The sequence below is a fragment of the Aulonocara stuartgranti genome, assembly GCF_965226115.1.
Source record: "Aulonocara stuartgranti genome assembly, chromosome: 15".
NCBI lineage: Eukaryota > Metazoa > Chordata > Actinopteri > Cichliformes > Cichlidae > Aulonocara > Aulonocara stuartgranti.
This window is the reverse complement of record NC_138951.1, coordinates 22,083,620-22,103,626: the sequence shown is the minus strand read 5'-3', so window position 1 is coordinate 22,103,626 and position 20,007 is coordinate 22,083,620. Positions and strand designations below refer to the sequence as shown.

Here is a 20,007-nt window from a genome sequence, read left to right as displayed (position 1 = left end):
TTCTTTGTCCATCATCAACAGTGAGTATTTACATCATCCTTTCACATCAAAATGTCCTGTTAGAGAAACAAACTAAACTCTTACAGTAAGTATGACCACAGTGATGAAGTTAATTATCTTTATTGTTTGTTTTTCTCTCTCAACATGTCTCCATCTGTACGACTGAAGTGACTGAAGATGAGAACAATGGTACAGTCATCTTGTCCTGCTCTGTGTTGGAGTATGATCCATGTACACACACAGTACAGTGGATCTATGAGGGTGAAAAGAAATCCTCAGACATGCAGATATCACCACCAGGCTGCACTGCCACTGTGACATTTACAACATCTCACCTTAATCAGAAGTTTTTTGAGTCATTAAAGTGTAATGTGATGAATATGAACAATGGGAAAGTGCAGCTGTTTCCTTTCAGCCGTCAGTCCTCAGGTGGGACAACAGGTGAGAATATTAACTTTAATAACACAATAACACAAAATAGAAATATCACACCTGCGTTTGTCATGACTGTTGTAAAGATAACAAAGTTTGTCCTACATGAACAAACTCTTCTTTTTAAATTTGTGTATTTGTTCAGATGGGGATAAATCATCAGATGGAGGTAATGGCAAAATATTTCTTTCTGTCCATCTCTTTGTGTTATCATTCATTTTTTACCTTGCTCAGTCACTCTCAGTGTGTTTCAGTCTCTTGTTACAAGTTGTTGTTTTCAGCTCATCATAACCACATTGAGCAGATTCATTAAATCTGTCTGTTATTGTTCCTCTATGTTTAGCAAACTCTTAATTGTTCATCATTCATCACATGGAAGAAAACTAAAGGAGTTTAACAAATGAAAAGAAATCCGCAGATATGCAGATATTACCTTCAGGCAGCGCTGCCACCGTGACCTTTACAACATCTCACCTTCATCTGCTTTTTTGAGTTATCACTGTGTAATGTGTGAGGTGTGACACATAGTGAGCATATTAACCTATTAAGCTTTTTCTAAAAGAACACCTTTTTAAAAAATCTGTATTTGTTCTGCTGGAGCTGTACAGCTGAAGGTGTACTAAATGTTTATATTAAGTGTTTATTTTTGTGAGAACAATTCCACACTTTGTAATGATATTTAAATATTGCAAATAGAAAGGTAAACACCCAAAACATATACTCACCACAACCTATAACACTGTCTGTATTTATAATATGTGAAATCTTTGTTTTTTCTCCATAAAACAAAAATCTGAAACAAAACCTGAAGATTCAGATTTTCCATCATTGTTGAGATGCATCATTGTGTCTGTGGGTTTAGCAGCGCTCTTAATACCTGCTGTTACAGTCAACATGTGGGCAAAGACTAAAGGTGAAAACATTCACAGAGTAAACTTTTATACCAGAGACGCGTTGATGAAGTTGAAATTTACTCTCTCTTTTTCTTTTAGTAAACAAACCGCAAAAGGAAAAAAGAACTGTGAGTATAAACACTGAATATTCAGATAATTGATCATGATTATGGTTTTTATGTTTTTGGATTCTGAAATCTTCTTTAATTGTAATTTATTGGATGCAACATAAAGATAATTTTAAAGAATTTCCACAAATTTACATTTAAACAACATTTAAATCTATTTGGAGTTTTTTGTTTCCAAGTGTTTTGTGTTTTGTGTCGGGGTGGGTTTCAGTAATCAATTTTCCAATTAAAATCGATTTTAGCTTGAATAACGTGATATCGATTCATTAAAATCCTAAATAACTTTTTAAATTTAAATGTATTTTGCCAGAAACACCAGAAGCTCAGGTTAAAACTTTAATTTCAACAACCACCACACAGCAAAAACAGTAAATGAGAGCAGATAATGGATTCCACACAAAGACGTAAACACAAAGTGCGGACCTGAAACATCAGAATCAGCGAGCTGTCAGCTTTCTCACCCGACGCCACGTACACGGACACGTCGCCGGCTCACAGATTCTAATGCTACAGGTTTCATTACTTTCTGACCAAAATTCACTGAAAGAAGATACAAACTACGCTTCACATTTGATAAATATTGTTATTAATTCCCACCACGATAAATCACACTTCCTACACAGCTCTCTCTCTCTCTCTCTCTCGCTCTCTCTCAGTGTTTCCCATCTCAAATCTCTGTTTTCTGCTTTATTCGTTTGCTTATTACGCACCAGCCTACCATTGTGTACAGTGCTGACGGCCGCTGTTTTGGTTGTTGTTGTTGTTGTTGGTTTTCTTTTCAAAAATGACCTCCAACAAGAAAGCCACATTTCTGGTGTTCGATACAGAAGAAATTTAAACTTTTTAAAATTCTGCCAAATTGCGAAATGCTTAGCTGTGTCCCTATTAATACCTCTGTAACTTTGCTCTGCTTCACTTCAGCAGCATTTGGTAATGTTCATATGCGGATTCATGGTTTTCTTCAGTTTGTGTTCTATTGCAGAATATTTTTAGCCAGGCCAGGAAACTCTCCTTCATGTTTTTCTGTGTTTTATCCTCAGTTACTTGGACACAAAGGCATTTGCTGTGATGCTTACACTTCTGATAAAGTCTCACAAGTGTCAGCTTTCTGTTTATAGATGTAAAAATATGGATAAGTGGTCAGAATTGTAACAATTTTGACTGAGGTAAAATTTCCCTGATTCAAATCGACTTAAATAGAAGAAATCAGAGACGATACCCAGCCCTAGTTTTCTGTGTTCTCTTGTATCTAGTCAAGTCTTCATCTCTGCATTAAGTATTTACTTGTTTATATACTTCATGTTTTATTTTGTTAATCTCGTGCTTCAGTTAAACTTCCTGTCTGTGATTGTGTCTGTTTATCCGTACCGCATCTCCACTTCCACTAGTTTTCCCTGTGTGTATTTATCTCCTCTTTGTTCCTTCTCAGGTATTCTGTTGTTTTCTACCGTGTGTTCTCAGTAAGTGGGATTCTGTTTTTTGTTTGTCTTCACTGGAGCTTTGTACTCTTGGACTGCTGTCAACCACGTGTAAATATGTCATGTTAAATCCTGCCTGCTTGTTTTGTAGAGTCTGCTTTTGGGTCCCTACAGCTGATAAATGCAGTTATTTGTTCCTATGAACTGTGAACATACACACAGGAGAAGACTAAAGAGAAGAATACACTGTGCTCACTGTTAGAGTGAAATTACATGTTATCTCAGGAAATAATTTTTTTGGGGGGGGGTGACGGTTTTCTAAAGAAAAAATAATCTGTGTACGGAGATGATGCAGACACAAACCTGAAAACTCCAAACAGTCCAAACATATGAATATCAGTTATATGAGAGAATCTAAAGTGTGTTGTGTTGTTTTCCACAGGTGCAGAATGATGAAGATGACGGTACAGTGACCTTTGAAAACTCTCGAGACCCTTCTGCTTCTGTCAGACTCCACTGATCATTAACATCAACTCAGCAAAGAAACAAGGTGACTTCTGCTGAAGATCATCTCATCACATTTTATATGTGAAGAACACAGACTCACGAGATTTTCAATGTCCTTACACTCCACTTTTCATCCAGTAAGATGAGGATTTTATCATACAGTGTTTCCTGCCATGTTCACATAAACCTCCCGTGTCGAGCTACATACCGTCTCTCTCCCTCTGCTTTTACTCTTTTTGTCTCTCCATATGTTGTGTTTGTGAGAGAGAGACTGATCAGCTACATCTGTCTCAAATACCTAATCACAGCCATTTAAACACACTTTCATCCACTCAGTCATTTCTAGATTGTTGTGTTAGGTGTGTCTGTAGCATCACTCAGTCTCCATAGAAGAACCTTGACTTCTTTGCATTTCCTGTTTTCTCCTCTGACTAATCTTAAATTTCTTTAAATTTCCTCCTCCTGATCAAATACTCAGTTCTGGAATAACTGCCTGCTCTTCCTCCACCACTCACCAAACCCAGCAGCTGGAACCATTCACCCTCACCTGCATTTTCAAAGTCTTTGTCATAAAACTCTCAACCTGATTCCAGTGTTACAGCCTGCTTTAAAGTCCACTTCTTCTGTTTAACAATAATAATAATCAAAAAGCAAATGTAATTTCAAACCTGCATATAAATCTGAATGAAACAGTTTGATCTCACCTTCATCCAACATGAACATGTAGATGCATCATTTACCTGTCAGAGTCCGAATGACTGATAGTTCTTAAATCATCCGTCACTCTGCGTTATGTGATCTGTAACAACTTGTTTTTGTTATAACTCGTGAAAATATAACTGAAAGTATTTATGAAGCATTTTCTATCATGTGTGTACATTTGTGTGTGGACAGCTCACATTCCCATATGGAAAAGACATATATATATATATATAAATCTTATAAAGTTTGTATCTGTCTTGTGTGAAACTTGTATGAAAAGCATACAAGAGTGAAAACAGATATAAGATTGCTTGAAAAATCATATAAATGAAACGTGTATGTTTTGGATACTTACTAAAACAATATATGAAAGTAATGAGAAAGTGGCCACTTTCATGAGTAAATCATATAAGCTTTATATGATCCATTATATGAAGTAGGCCACATCTTATGCAAGTCTTTTATAAGTTTTCACTATTTCTTTTCCATATGGGTTGTGACAGCAATGTAACTGATGACAAGAGTTTAACTTCACTGTGTGCTTTATTGCCATTTTGCCCTCATTATTATGTTTTACTATAAAAGTATCACATGAAATACTTAACTGCCTGTTCTGTTTAAATACATTTACATTTTTATGAGCACACTGGTAGGATGCTCAGCTATAAAAGGCACATTACTGTGAAATAGTTTTAAAAGGTCAGTGGCAGTGACAGTCCAATCACTTTAACCTGTGAAACATCCACACCTCGATTAGTTATGACCAGATTTTAGCAAAAAGAATTTCCTGTTTCATGTTCAGTTCACCAGACACGACCTATGCAGCTGTTTTTATGTCATCATGTATGTTTTTGGTTTTATCTACTGAAATTAGTGTAATTTTAGTATCAAAAAGCTGCAAAGTTAACTGAACCTTGTCACCTTCACATAATAGTCAAATAATAATAATAATAACAATAATAATAATTAACACATGGTTGAAAAATTTTATTTCAACTTCCATTAATCATTGTAATGAATGCATTCTACCTGTACTTGAAACTGAGCTGATTTTGTGTCTAAATCCAAAAAGAAAAATGAGCAGCGTGCTGTAAACTATTAAACAAATATATTTGATTTTGCAAAAATCTGAATAGAATGTTTAGATGTTTGTGATGATTGATTTCATAGACCATTTATAATGAAGCAGTAAATAAAAGCAGAATGCAGAATACAAAGATCACGTCTGATGTATTGAACATGAAACAGGAAGTTTTCAGCTTAGAATGAAACCAGCTCCAGATGTGTCACAGGTTCATCTAGCTGTAGTGAATGGCACTTTGCCATAGATGGCGCCATAGTTTAGTTGTGAGGATTTTTGTCTTTAAAGCATCCTAAGAAATTTTTTTTGTTTGTTTGTTTGTTTGTGCACAAAGTATTCTCAGTATTTACTTTAGTAGCAGCTCCTGAAAAGTTGAGTCCACAGCACATCTGTCTCACCCTCACCGGTTCATCTGGAACACCAGGAGCGGGCTGCTCTCCGCGGACATCATGAGGTCAGCTGACCGCAGCAGAGCAGAGCCAGGCAGCTGTTACACTAACGGGACCTGACATCTCCGAGAACACTGGAGATTTTTTTCAGACAGGCTCTATGTTGGCAAATCCACCGGATATTTAAAGATCACACCTCTTCACTCTGCGCCTAACAACTCTTCACAGTGTATTTAGTGACACAGAAACAGCAATAATACAAAGGTTTACTATGAGGGAAGGTCCATGCCCTAAAGCGCATGTAACCAATCAGATGTTACGGTCTGTTCACTAGCTAAATTATTTCATGATTCAAGCACAGGAACAATAAAATAATACATTAAACAGGACTCTAGTTGAATATATTGATAAATAAAAAAAAAATAATGACAGAGTTATCATTTGTTTGTGTATTTATTTTATTTTAATGCTGATGAGGCTACATTTGTTTGTGATGAGCTCTGATATTTATCTAAAACATATAAATGCACCCGTAATTAATGTAACTGTTGTGTTTTAACAAATCATACCGAGGCGTAATTCAGGAACAGAGCTTCATGTGAACATTACTCATAGTTTGAAATTAAGTTACTATAGTTTCACAAAAATCAAAAACCACTTGCAGTAAAACATCTCGAAACAACATTAACAGGCGTGTTGTGTTTAAGATGGTGGGAAGTCTAAAGACAGTCCAGTGACAAACTCGTCAGTGTGTTAACCATTTGTGGTTCTGGTGTTTATCTGGTCATCATTACAGGCTCAACCCTCCAGAGCTCTGCTGCTGTTGTACCAACCGTCTCAACAAAACACTTCCCCTTCATTTCTCAGAAATAAATGACTTCATTGGTGCAATGAGGTGCCAAAAGGTCTCAGACCACTAATACATCTTATCTGTGTTTTTATCTAGCTGCTCCAAGTGGTGACTGCTGCAGTATCACTATGCTTCATTGTGGACGTAAAGACTTGAATTCCATCACAAACTAATTTGTGCTGCGAGAAACATGATCAAACACACTTTCTGCTTTTGCAGAATAAACTACATTTACAGAAGAGATGCGTTCATGAAAACATTTATTTCAGCTCTTAGTTTTCACACGTTTAACTTCCTCTATTCTCCTCTACTGGAGTCCTCCCTGTGACGTACTGAAATAACAAAAAACTTGCAAATTGCATCGAATAAACGTAGAATGTGGAAAAGCTTTTTCATATATTTGATGTTTAAACGTCACCGGCAAGTTAGAGATCTTCCGTACTGAGAACCAAATTCATCCAGCAAGTGTGTTGTTGATGTCACTATGAGGAAGTGAGCAGGAAGTCAGTGCTGTATTCATCTTTGTTACTGCCTCACTTGTGAACGTGAGAGCAAGAGTAGAGACTGAGAGAGACGGAGAAGCACGATGGCTGAGTTCAGATGGATTCAAATGTTTCTGTTCCTGATACTGACGCTTCAGTTTAAAGGTAAGAACACACAACACGTTATAAATGAATAACCTGATGTTACATCATTCATCCTCTAACTGAGGCAGCCATGTTTTGTTTGCAACTTTCTGTTGAACCTTTGAAACCAGAGGTGAGCTAATTCTCACACTAACTATGAACATCACAGTCATATCCATGTTAAAGTTTATTTTCCAAATGTATTTCTCTTTTCCACAGCAGCAGTAACTGGACAACGCGGCCCCACATTCCTGGTCAGAGTTGGTGATGAGGTCACTTTGCCTTGTCAAAATGTGACAGTTGGTCAGCCTGAGTGTAACAGAACTGACTGGATCTTCAGATGTTTGAATGTTGCTGACACAGTCAGGCTGATTCATCTTGGTTTGATTGAAGAAAAGCACAAAAATACATCAGACAGACTGAGTGTTACAGCAAACTGCTCTCTGGTCATAAAGAACATCACAGTTCATGATGCTGGTCACTACACCTGCAGACACTACACATCACAAGACCAACAACACTGTGGAAAATCCTGTTCTTCTTTGTCCATCATCGACAGTGAGTATTTACATCATCCTTTCACATCAAAATGTCCTGTTAGAGAAACAAACTAAACTCTTACAGTAAGTATGACCACAGTGATGAAGTTAATTATCTTTATTGTTTGTTTTTCTCTCTCAACATGTCTCCATCTGTACGACTGAAGTGACTGAACATGAGAACAATGGTACAGTCATCTTGTCCTGCTCTGTGTTGGAGTATGATCCATGTACACACACAGTACAGTGGATCTATGAGGGTGAAGAGAAATCCTCAGACATGCAGATATCACCACCAGGCTGCACTGCCACTGTGACATTTACAACATCTCACCTTAATCAGAAGATTTTTTTTTTTCTCTTTTTTTTCTTTTTTCTTTTTTTTTCTTATTTTTATGCACTGCACTTACTGGCCACTTTATTAGGTACGCCTTGCTATTACTGGATCAGTCCCACTTTTGCCGTCAGAACTGTCTTAATCCTTCACAGACTCAGCATGGTGCTCGACAACATTCCTCTGAGGTTTTCATCCATATAGAGATGATAGCATCACACAGCTGCTGTACATTGATGATGTGAATCCAACACGTCCCTAAAGTGCTCCACTGAATTTTCAAGGGTTTGATTTGGTACAGATGTTATAACTGCATTTATGACACAGAGTGTAATAGTAACTGTAATAGTTTTATATTCTTAGACTGAAAATGAATCTTAGAAATAAGCAGCAGTTTATTATTGACATTCTGCTCTAAAAGTAGAGCGTGAAATGTACAAAGTGATGAGATTCTTCCATTATTTAAACCAGTTTACTGTCCTGTCAGATTCAACTGTGAGCTCTATAATGTAATTTCAATTAAGTTTTATCTATATAGTGCTGAATCACAACAACATTCACCTCAGGATGTTTTATATTGCAAGGTAAAAAAAAAAAAACCCCCAGGGATAACACAGAGAAAACAGCAACAATCAGACAACCTCTATAAACAAGCATTTTTAGACAGTGGGAAGGAAAAACTCCCTTTTAACAGGAAGTAACTCCACGAGAAGCAGGCTCTGGGAGGGGTGGGAGTCTCTGGTGACTGGCTGGAGGAGAGGGGAGGGAGACAGGAAAAAAGACACGCTGTGGAAGAAAGTCAGAGATTAATAATAACTGATAATTAAGTGCAGAGAGGTTTATACACACATAGTGAGTAAGTCACTCTCAGTGCATCATGGGAAACCCCCAGCAGCCAGGGCCTATGAAAACAGTTCATTTGAGTCAAAGCTAACGAATCTGAGTCTCTTTAAAGGGTTAATTTGATCTACTTTATCAAATCCAAAGTCAGTGAAAAAATGAATATATTGTCTTGATCTTTGTGAGGATTCATGTGAGTACAAGACTAAAAGTGTCCCGGCTCTGTTACACTTCAGTGGATGTTTTCTTTGTGGAAAATGTTGCGTGTGCAGTTATTTTTTTGATGTGTCCCAGAAGTTTTTATCACCTGAAATTTAAAAGTTTCTTTAATCTGTGTGTTTTTGTTCAGATCCTTCACCAGAGCCAGGGGTCATCTACTCCGCACTGAAGTCAACAATGACGCCTTCCAAACAGCCGATCCAGTCTGACCAGAGATGACGGCTGGCTGCTAAATACAGTCCTGCACACCTCTGTGCAGCACATGTTATTTATTTAATTACATGCTGTGTGTGTTTGCAGTTTTACAGTTGCACTGAAATAAATGACTTGAATGTACAGTTTACGCTGAGGTGGATTTTTTTCTTTTTCCATTTGGCCAATCACTGGAAACATGAAGAATCAACGGACCGGAGCGTGCACGTCCATGCCTGCAGAGTTCATATTTGAAAACATTCACTGCATGTTATCCAGCTCCACCTACTCCCCTCCACACATGCTGGGTTGTTTTAGCACAACAGATATTGTATCAGTGATAGAGGTAAAGAAAACACTTTGCTGTTTATAATGCATGTTTAAAGGAGGTGAGTGCAGCTGTCTCAGATGAAATCTAGGGGACTGGATCCTAGAGGTGGACCAGTTTTTGCATATTTTATAACATAGTGCCATAGTGCTGTTGAGTGCCAGGAGGATTTCTATGATATATTATATATATGATCTATTATACATCGGGGAAACCAAACAACCTCTGGCGAAGTGGATGGCACAACACAGAAGAACTACCTCGTCAGGCCAGGACTGAAGTCTATTCACACCTATAGGCCAGTGGACAGTCTTTCAAGGATAAGACAGGGAGGAACGCTGGTTTGATCGCAGAGTCAAGGAGGTCATTTACGTGAAAAGGGAAATATCATCTCTGAATCGAGGAGGGGGCCTAAGAGTACATCTGTCACCATCTTACAATGCTGTGATTGCAGCCATTCCCCAACTCTCTGTGAATGGTACTCATGGGCATTGGTGCATGATTTCTTGAATCATGTTCTCCATAAACTGATATAAATTTATATATACACATTTTTGTATCAAATGTTAGTTTAAAGTCTACTGTTTTAGTTTAGTCAGTTCGCTTTCTTATCTTCTTCTTCTCCCTGCATCTCTTCCTGCGTTCCCTAGTCAGTCTTGTCTGCATGTTTATTTACCTTTCAAATTCCCCAGTCCCCGGCTCTCTGCGTCCCCGGCTCTCTGCGTCCCGGCTCTCTGCATCCCCGGCTCTCTGCATCCCCGGCTCTCTGTGTCCCCGGCTCTCTGTGTCCCTGGCTCTCTCTCAAATCAGAAGATTTTTGAGTTATTAAAGTGTAATGTGACGAATAAGTACAGTAAGAAAGTGCAGCTGTTTCCTTTTAGCCGTCAGTCCTCAGGTGGGACAACAGGTGAGAATATTAACCTTAATAACACAATAACACAAAATAGAAATATCACACCTGTGTTTGTCATGACTGTTGTAAAGATAACAAAGTTTGTCCTAAGTGAACACTCTTCTTTTTAAATTTGTGTATTTGTTCAGATGGGGATAAATCATCAGATGGCAAAATATTTCTTTCTGTCCATCTCTTTGTGTTATCATTCATTTTTTACCTTGCTCAGTCACTCTCAGTGCGTTTCAGTCTCTTGTTACAATTTGTTGTTTTCAGCTCATCATAACTGCACCAGTGACCACATTAACATTATCATTTGGTTTTACAGGTTCATTATATCTGTCTGTTATTGTTCCTCTATGTTTAGTAAACTCTTAATTGTTCATCATTCATCACATGGAAGAAAACTAAAGGAGTTTAACAAATGAAAAGAAATCCGCAGATATGCAGATATTACCTTCAGGCAGCGCTGCCACCGTGACCTTTACAACATCTCACCTTCATCTGCTTTTTTGAGTTATCACTGTGTAATGTGTGAGGTGTGACATATAGTGAGCATATTAACCTTAATAACACACAGTGACACAGAGCAGCAATATCGTTATTGTTTTAAAGGTAACAAAGCTTTTTCTAAAAGAACACCTTTTTAAAAAATCTGTATTTGTTCTGCTGGAGCTGTACAGCTGAAGGTGTACTAAATGTTTATATTAAGTGTTTATTTTTGTGAGAACAATTCCAGACTTTGTAATGATATTTAAATATTGCAAATATAAAGGTAAACACACAAAACATATACTCACTACAACCTATAACACTGTCTGTATTTATAATATGTGAAATCTTTGTTTTTTCTCCATAAAACAAAAATCTGAAACAAAACCTGAAGATTCAGATTTTCCATCATTGTTGAGATGCATCATTGTGTCTGTGGGTTTAGCAGCGCTCTTAATACCTGCTGTTACAGTCAACATGTGGGCAAAGACTAAAGGTGAAAACATTCACAGATTAAACTTTTATACCAGAGACGCGTTGATGAAGTTGAAATTTACTCTCTCTTTTTCTTTTAGTAAACAAACCGCAAAAGGAAAAAAGAACTGTGAGTATAAACACTGAATATTCAGATAATTGATCATGATTATGGTTTTTATGTTTTTGGATTCTGAAATCTTCTTTAATTGTAATTTATTGGATGCAACATAAAGATAATTTTAAAGAATTTCCACAAGTTTACATTTAAACAACATTTAAATCTATTTGGAGTTTTTTGTTTCCAAGTGTTTTGTGTTTTGTGTCGGGGTGGGTTTCAGTAATCAATTTTCCAATTAAAATCGATTTTAGCTTGAATAACGTGATATCGATTCATTAAAATCCTAAATAACTTTTTAAATTTAAATGTATTTTGCCAGAAACACCAGAAGCTCAGGTTAAAACTTTAATTTCAACAACCACCACACAGCAAAAACAGTAAATGAGAGCAGATAATGGATTCCACACAAAGTGCGGACCTGAAACATCAGAATCAGCGAGCTGTCAGCTTTCTCACACGTCGCCGGCTCACAGATTCTAATGCTACAGGTTTCATTACTTTCTGACCAAAATTCACTGAAAGAAGATACAAACTACGCTTCACATTTGATAAATATTGTTATTAATTCCCACCACGATAAAATCACACTTCCTACACAGCTCTCTCTCTCTCTCTCTCTCGCTCTCTCTCAGTGTTTCCCATCTCAAATCTCTGTTTTCTGCTTTATTCGTTTGCTTATTACGCACCAGCCTACCATTGTGTACAGTGCTGACGGCCGCTGTTTTGGTTGTTGTTGTTGTTGTTGGTTTTCTTTTCAAAAATGACCTCCAACAAGAAAGCCACATTTCTGGTGTTCGATACAGAAGAAATTTAAACTTTTTAAAATTCTGCCAAATTGCGAAATGCTTAGCTGTGTCCCTATTAATACCTCTGTAACTTTGCTCTGCTTCACTTCAGCAGCATTTGGTAATGTTCATATGCGGATTCATGGTTTTCTTCAGTTTGTGTTCTATTGCAGAATATTTTTAGCCAGGCCAGGAAACTCTCCTTCATGTTTTTCTGTGTTTTATCCTCAGTTACTTGGACACAAAGGCATTTGCTGTGATGCTTACACTTCTGATAAAGTCTCACAAGTGTCAGCTTTCTGTTTATAGATGTAAAAATATGGATAAGTGGTCAGAATTGTAACAATTTTGACTGAGGTAAAATTTCCCTGATTCAAATCGACTTAAATAGAAGAAATCAGAGACGATACCCAGCCCTAGTTTTCTGTGTTCTCTTGTATCTAGTCAAGTCTTCATCTCTGCATTAAGTATTTACTTGTTTATATACTTCATGTTTTATTTTGTTAATCTCGTGCTTCAGTTAAACTTCCTGTCTGTGATTGTGTCTGTTTATCCGTACCGCATCTCCACTTCCACAAGTTTTCCCTGTGTGTATTTATCTCCTCTTTGTTCCTTCTCAGGTATTCTGTTGTTTTCTACCGTGTGTTCTCAGTAAGTGGGATTCTGTTTTTTGTTTGTCTTCACTGGAGCTTTGTACTCTTGGACTGCTGTCAACCACGTGTAAATATGTCATGTTAAATCCTGCCTGCTTGTTTTGTAGAGTCTGCTTTTGGGTCGCTGCAGCTGATAAATGCAGTTATTTGTTCCTATGAACTGTGAACATACACACAGGAGAAGACTAAAGAGAAGAATACACTGTGCTCACTGTTAGAGTGAAATTACATGTTATCTCAGGAAATAATTTTTTTGGGGGGGGTGACGGTTTTCTAAAGAAAAAATAATCTGTGTACGGAGATGATGCAGACACAAACCTGAAAACTCCAAACAGTCCAAACATATGAATATCAGTTATATGAGAGAATCTAAAGTGTGTTGTGTTGTTTTCCACAGGTGCAGAATGATGAAGATGAAGGTACAGTGACCTTTGAAAACTCTCGAGACCCTTCTGCTTCTGTCAGACTCCACTGATCATTAACATCAACTCAGCAAAGAAACAAGGTGACTTCTGCTGAAGATCATCTCATCACATTTTATATGTGAAGAACACAGACTCACAAGATCATTTTAATATTTTCAATGTCCTTACACTCCACTTTTCATCCAGTAAGATGAGGATTTTACATACCGTCTCTCTCCCTCTGCTTTTACTCTTTTTGTCTCTCCATATGTTGTGTTTGTGAGAGAGAGACTGATCAGCTACATCTTTCTCAAATACCTAATCACAGCCATTTAAACACACTTTCATCCACTCAGTCATTTCTAGATTGTTGTGTTAGGTGTGTCTGTAGCATCACTCAGTCTCCATAGAAGAACCTTGACTTCTTTGCATTTCCTGTTTTCTCCTCTGACTAATCTTAAATTTCTTTAAATTTCCTCCTCCTGATCAAATACTCAGTTCTGGAATAACTGCCTGCTCTTCCTCCACCACTCACCAAACCCAGCAGCTGGAACCATTCACCCTCGCCTGCATTTTCAAAGTCTTTGTCATAAAACTCTCAACCTGATTCCAGTGTTACAGCCTGCTTTAAAGTCCACTTCTTCTGTTTAACAATAATAATAATCAAAAAGCAAATGTAATTTCTAACCTGCATATAAATCTGAATGAAACAGTTTGATCTCACCTTCATCTAACATGAACATGTAGATGCATCATTTACCTGTCAGAGTCCGAATGACTGATAGTTCTTAAATCATCCGTCACTCTGCGTTATGTGATCTGTAACAACTTGTTTTTGTTATAACTCGTGAAAATATAACTGAAAGTATTTATGAAGCATTTTCTATCATGTGTGTACATTTGTGTGTGGACAGCTCACATTCCCATATGGAAAAGACATATATATATATATATATAAATCTTATAAAGTTTGTATCTGTCTTGTGTGAAACTTGTATGAAAAGCATACAAGAGTGAAAACAGATATAAGATTGCTTGAAAAATCATATAAATGAAACGTGTATGTTTTGGATACTTACTAAAACAATATATGAAAGTAATGAGAAAGTGGCCACTTTCATGAGTAAATCATATAAGCTTTATATGATCCATTATATGAAGTAGGCCACATCTTATGCAAGTCTTTTATAAGTTTTCACTATTTCTTTTCCATATGGGTTGTGACAGCAATGTAACTGATGACAAGAGTTTAACTTCACTGTGTGCTTTATTGCCATTTTGCCCTCATTATTATGTTTTACTATAAAAGTATCACATGAAATACTTAACTGCCTGTTCTGTTTAAATACATTTACATTTTTATGAGCACACTGGTAGGATGCTCAGCTATAAAAGGCACATTACTGTGAAATAGTTTTAAAAGGTCAGTGGCAGTGACAGTCCAATCACTTTAACCTGTGAAACATCCACACCTCGATTAGTTATGACCAGATTTTAGCAAAAAGAATTTCCTGTTTCATGTTCAGTTCACCAGACACGACCTATGCAGCTGTTTTTATTACGACCCGTCTAGGGCCAGGCCATAACATGAGCGAGGCACTCGCTTCCCCCCCAAGACCCAAGCAGTCACACGAAACCAATCCGTTAGATATGAGGTGATTTATTTACAATGTGAATAAAGAGAACCAAAACGGGAGTGTCAACACTTCAGGGTGAGCCAAGGCCAAAACAATAAACAAAACAAACCTACACAAATCCCGCACCCCTGACCTTACCAAAACAAAGTCAAAAATAAAGACAGAGTCTGACCTCCTTAACTAACTCAAAACAGGAGAAAACGGGTGATCAAAATAAACGGCAGCTCACCCCTACCCACTCCACTTCCACAATTTTCGCACGTATACTGCAGCCAGCGGCTACCACAGGACTACTGCTGGGTGATGAGGAGAAATGCGAGGACCTCTCCCACTGTAGCGCTCCAGCCTCCTTTTATTGGGCGGGTCCTCCAGCTGGATCCAATCACGCCGGGGCAGTAAGTCCACGCACCAATCGGAACAGGGCCCTGGCAGAGCTGAATTAACATAGACAAAAACACAGCACCTGCACAAACAAACACACGGACATACAAGTTCGTAACAGTCATCATGTATGTTTTTGGTTTTATCTACTGAAATTAGGGTAATTTTAGTATCAAAAAGCTGCAAAGTTAACTGAACCTTGTCACCTTCACATAATAGTCAAATAATAATAATAATAACAATAATAATAATTAACACATGGTTGAAAAATTTTATTTCAACTTCCATTAATCATTGTAATGAATGCATTCTACCTGTACTTGAAACTGAGCTGATTTTGTGTCTACATCCAAAAAGAAAAATGAGCAGCGTGCTGTAAACTATTAAACAAATATATTTGATTTTGTAAAAATCTGAATAGAATGTTTAGATGTTTGTGTTGATTGATTTTATAGACCATTTATAATGCAGCAGTAAATAAAAGCAGAATGCAGAATACAAAGATCATGTCTGATGTATTGAACATGAAACAGGAAGTTTTCAGCTTAGAATGAAACCAGCTCCAGATGTGTCACAGGTTCATCTAGCTGTAGTGAATGGCACTTTGCCATAGATGGCGCCATAGTTTAGTTGTGAGGATTGTCGTCTTTAAAGCATCCTAAGAAATGTTTTTTTGTTTGTTTGTTTGTTTGTTTGTTTGTGCACAAAGTATTCTCAGTATTTACTTTAGTAGCAGCTCCTGAAAAGTTGAGTCCACAGCACATCTGTCTCACCCTCACCGGTTCATCTGGAACACCAGGAGCGGGCTGCTCTCCGCGGACATCATGAGGTCAGCTGACCGCAGCAGAGCAGAGCCAGGCAGCTGTTACACTAACGGGACCTGACATCTCCGAGAACACTGGAGATTTTTTTCAGACAGGCTCTATGTTGGCAAATCAACCGGATATTTAAAGATCACACCTCTTCACTCTGCGCCTAACAACTCTTCACAGTGTATTTAGTGACACAGAAACAGCAATAATACAAAGGTTTACTATGAGGGAAGGTCCACGCCCTAAAGTGCATGTAGCCAATCAGATGTTACGGTCTGTTCACTAGCTAAATTATTTCATGATTAAAGCACAGGAACAATAAAATAATACATTAAACAGGACTCTAGTTGAATATATTGATAAATAAAAAATAATAATGACAGAGTTATTCATTTGTTTGTGTATTTATTTTATTTTAATGCTGATGAGGCTACATTTGTTTGTGATGAGCTCTGATATTTATCTAAAACATATAAATGCACCCGTAATTAATGTAACTGTTGTGTTTTAACAAATCATACCGAGGCGTAATTCAGGAACAGAGCTTCATGTGAACATTACTCATAGTTTGAAATTAAGTTACTATAGTTTCACAAAAATCAAAAACCACTTGCAGTAAAACATCTCGAAACAACATTAACAGGCGTGTTGTGTTTAAGATGGTGGGAAGTCTAAAGACAGTCCAGTGAGAAACTCGTCAGTGTGTTAACCATTTGTGGTTCTGGTGTTTATCTGGTCATCATTACAGGCTCAACCCTCCAGAGCTCTGCTGCTGTTGTACCAACCGTCTCAACAAAACACTTCCCCTTCATTTCTCAGAAATAAATGACTTCATTGGTGCAATGAGGTGCCAAAAGGTCTCAGACCACTAACACATCTTATCTGTGTTTTTATCTAGCTGCTCAAAGTGGTGACTGCTGCAGTATCACTATGCTTCATTGTGGACGTAAAGACTTGAATTCCATCACAAACTAATTTGTGCTGCGAGAAACATGATCAAACACACTTTCTGCTTTTGCAGAATAAACTACATTTACAGAAGAGATGCGTTCATGCAAACATTTATTTCAGCTCTTAGTTTTCACACGTTTAACTTCCTCTATTCTCCTCTACTGGAGTCCTCCCTGTGACGTACTGAAATAACAAAAAACTTGCAAATTGCATCGAATAAACGTAGAATGTGGAAAAGCTTTTTCATATATTTGATGTTTAAACGTCACAGGCAAGTTAGAGATCTTCCGTACTGAGAACCAAATTCATCCAGCAAGTGTGTTGTTGATGTCACTATGAGGAAGTGAGCAGGAAGTCAGTGCTGTAGTCATCTTTGTTACTGCCTCACTTGTGAACGTGAGAGCAAGAGTAGAGACTGAGAGAGACGGAGAAGCACGATGGCTGAGTTCAGATGGATTCAAATGTTTCTGTTCCTGATACTGACGCTTCAGTTTAAAGGTAAGAACACACAACACGTTATAAATGAATAACCTGATGTTACATCATTCATCCTCTAACTGAGGCAGCCATGTTTTGTTTGCAACTTTCTGTTGAACCTTTGAAACCAGGGGTGAGCTAATTCTCACACTAACTATGAACATCACAGTCATATCCATGTTACAGTTTATTTTCCAAATGTATTTCTCTTTTCCACAGCAGCAGTGACTGGACAACATGGCCCCACATTCCTGATCAGACTTGGTGATGAGGTCACTTTGCCTTGTCAAAATGTGACAGTTGGTCAGCCTGAGTGTAACAGAACTGACTGGATCTTCAGACGTTTGTATGTTGCTGACACAGTCAGGCTGATTCATCTTGGTTTGATTGAAGAAAAGCACAAAAATACATCAGACAGACTGAGTGTTACAGCAAACTGCTCTCTGGTCATAAAGAACATCACAGTTCATGATGCTGGTCACTACACCTGCAGACACTACACATCACAAGACCAACAACGCTGTGGAAAATCCTGTTCTTCTTTGTCCATCATCAACAGTGAGTATTTACATCATCCTTTCACATCAAAATGTCCTGTTAGAGAAACAAACTAAAATGTTACAGTAAGTATGACCACAGTGATGAAGCTAATTATCTTTATTGTTTGTTTTTCTCTCTCAACATGTCTCCATCTGTACGACTGAAGTGACTGAAGATGAGAACAATGGTACAGTCATCTTGTCCTGCTCTGTGTTGGAGTATGATCCATGTACACACACAGTACAGTGGATCTATGAGGGTGAAGAGAAATCCTCAGACATGCAGATATCACCACCAGGCTGCACTGCCACTGTGACATTTACAACATCTCACCTTAATCAGAAGTTTTTTGAGTCATTAAAGTGTAATGTGATGAATATGAACAATGGGAAAGTGCAGCTGTTTCCTTTCAGCCGTCAGTCCTCAGGTGGGACAACAGGTGAGAATATTAACTTTAATAACACAATAACACAAAATAGAAATATCACACCTGTTTTTGTCATGACTGTTGTAAAGATAACAAAGTTTGTATTACGTGAACACACTCTTCTTTTTAAATTTGTGTATTTGTTCAGATGGGGATGAATCATCAGATGGAGGTAATGGCAAAATATTTCTTTCTGTCCATCTCTTTGTCTTATCATTCATTTTTTACCTTGCTCAGTAACTCTCAGTGTGTTTCAGTCTCTTGCTACAATTTGTTGCTTTCAGCTCATCATAACTGCACCAGTGACCACATTAACATTATCATTTTGTTTTACAGGTTCATCATTGCTGTATATTATTGTTCTTGCATGTTTAGTAGCACTCTTAATTATTGTAGCATTCGTCATATGGAAGAAAATGAAAGGTGCGAACATTTCCAGATTAAACATATCACCAACAACTGTTTAATAAAGTTTAGACTTCAGTGTGAAAATTAAATTTCTTTTCAGGGAAAAAAACACAAAGGGAAGACAATGCTGTTGGTTTAAACACTGAAGTAAGTAAAGATGGCAATGGCTTTACTGTAAAAAACATGGGCATAATAGATAATGTGAACATACAATTATGAACATAAAAACAAAGTAAATAAACAAACAAAGTAAAATAAACAAAGTAAAACATCACAAACAGCTGCCTATCAGTATGTTAAATCCTCCGTAATACAGCTAATTCTAATGTTTTACCAGTCCTGGGTGTAGTAGTAAACCCAGGACTGATATTTATGTACGTATGTAATGGAATAAAATATGTAATTCATATGTTACTTACCTGTGTTTGTGCAGGGATTAGGTTTAAACCCAGCTGAGATTCAGTCTGATCCAGGAAACAGTCAGGAGATGGTGAGATCAAACAGTATCAGGAGTTATAGTTACTCTCAGAGTAACTATGATCTTTGTTCGATATATGATGATAACGATTTAATATAATTATTTAAAGGTGTCATTCTGTTGTGTCCACTGTGTAGGATGATCTTGAGGATGGTGTTAACTATGCTTCCATCAACTACACTAAGAAGGCCAACAGTAAGGCCAGTGCTCAGGTAAGTGTTTATGAGAGTGACATTATTCACAGCATGATGAGGTTTTGTGTTGGGTAAAATTTGTTGTGTCATTTTTCCTTTTAGGTCCACGATGATGAAGGTACCACTGTGACATACAGCACAGTGAAAGCTCCCTCAGCTTCTCTTGAAGTCTCCACTGATCCCAGCAACCTGTATTCCACCATCACCAAATAAGATACTGTATTTAAAGATTACATGTTTTAATACTGTTATTTGGATCTTATATTTAGAGTTATATCGTCTACTTCAACATTACATGGGTATACTGAAGGGTTTATAAAATAAATCTAGTTTATTTTACTGTCTATTTTGTTTATTTGTTGTTTATGGTTTTGGAAAATAAATAAATTAATGAATAATTAAA

General features: G+C 37.3%; 2 protein-coding genes across 8 annotated transcripts in view; both read left to right on the top strand.

Annotated features, from left to right (window-relative positions):
* Positions 1–4,277, top strand: part of LOC309689079 (uncharacterized protein) — a 14,859-nt gene extending 10,582 nt beyond the window's left edge. For 2 of the 3 annotated variants that reach the window (XM_082505241.1, XM_082505240.1), the window contains exon 10: positions 3,314–4,277. The gene's annotated coding sequence lies outside the window, so the exon portion shown is untranslated. The remainder of the gene's footprint in view (positions 1–3,313) is intronic. The other variant, XR_014271242.1, reaches the window with a different exon arrangement.
* The window catches only part of LOC309689080 (uncharacterized protein), a 20,667-nt gene extending 660 nt beyond the window's left edge, over positions 1–20,007 (top strand). The window contains exons 1-9 of one of the 5 annotated variants that reach the window (XM_082505244.1): positions 17,436–17,578; positions 17,780–18,115; positions 18,264–18,536; positions 18,673–18,696; positions 18,861–18,947; positions 19,033–19,079; positions 19,366–19,422; positions 19,548–19,622; positions 19,707–20,007. In XM_082505244.1, coding sequence (XP_082361370.1) covers positions 17,518–17,578; positions 17,780–18,115; positions 18,264–18,536; positions 18,673–18,696; positions 18,861–18,947; positions 19,033–19,079; positions 19,366–19,422; positions 19,548–19,622; positions 19,707–19,817 — 1,071 coding nt within the window. In that variant the 5' untranslated portion in view covers positions 17,436–17,517 and the 3' untranslated portion in view covers positions 19,818–20,007. Of the gene's footprint in view, positions 1–17,435; positions 17,579–17,776; positions 18,116–18,263; positions 18,537–18,672; positions 18,697–18,860; positions 18,948–19,032; positions 19,080–19,365; positions 19,423–19,547; positions 19,623–19,706 lie in introns of those variants that run through there. The other 4 variants (XM_082505242.1, XM_082505245.1, XM_082505243.1 and 1 more) reach the window with 4 other exon arrangements.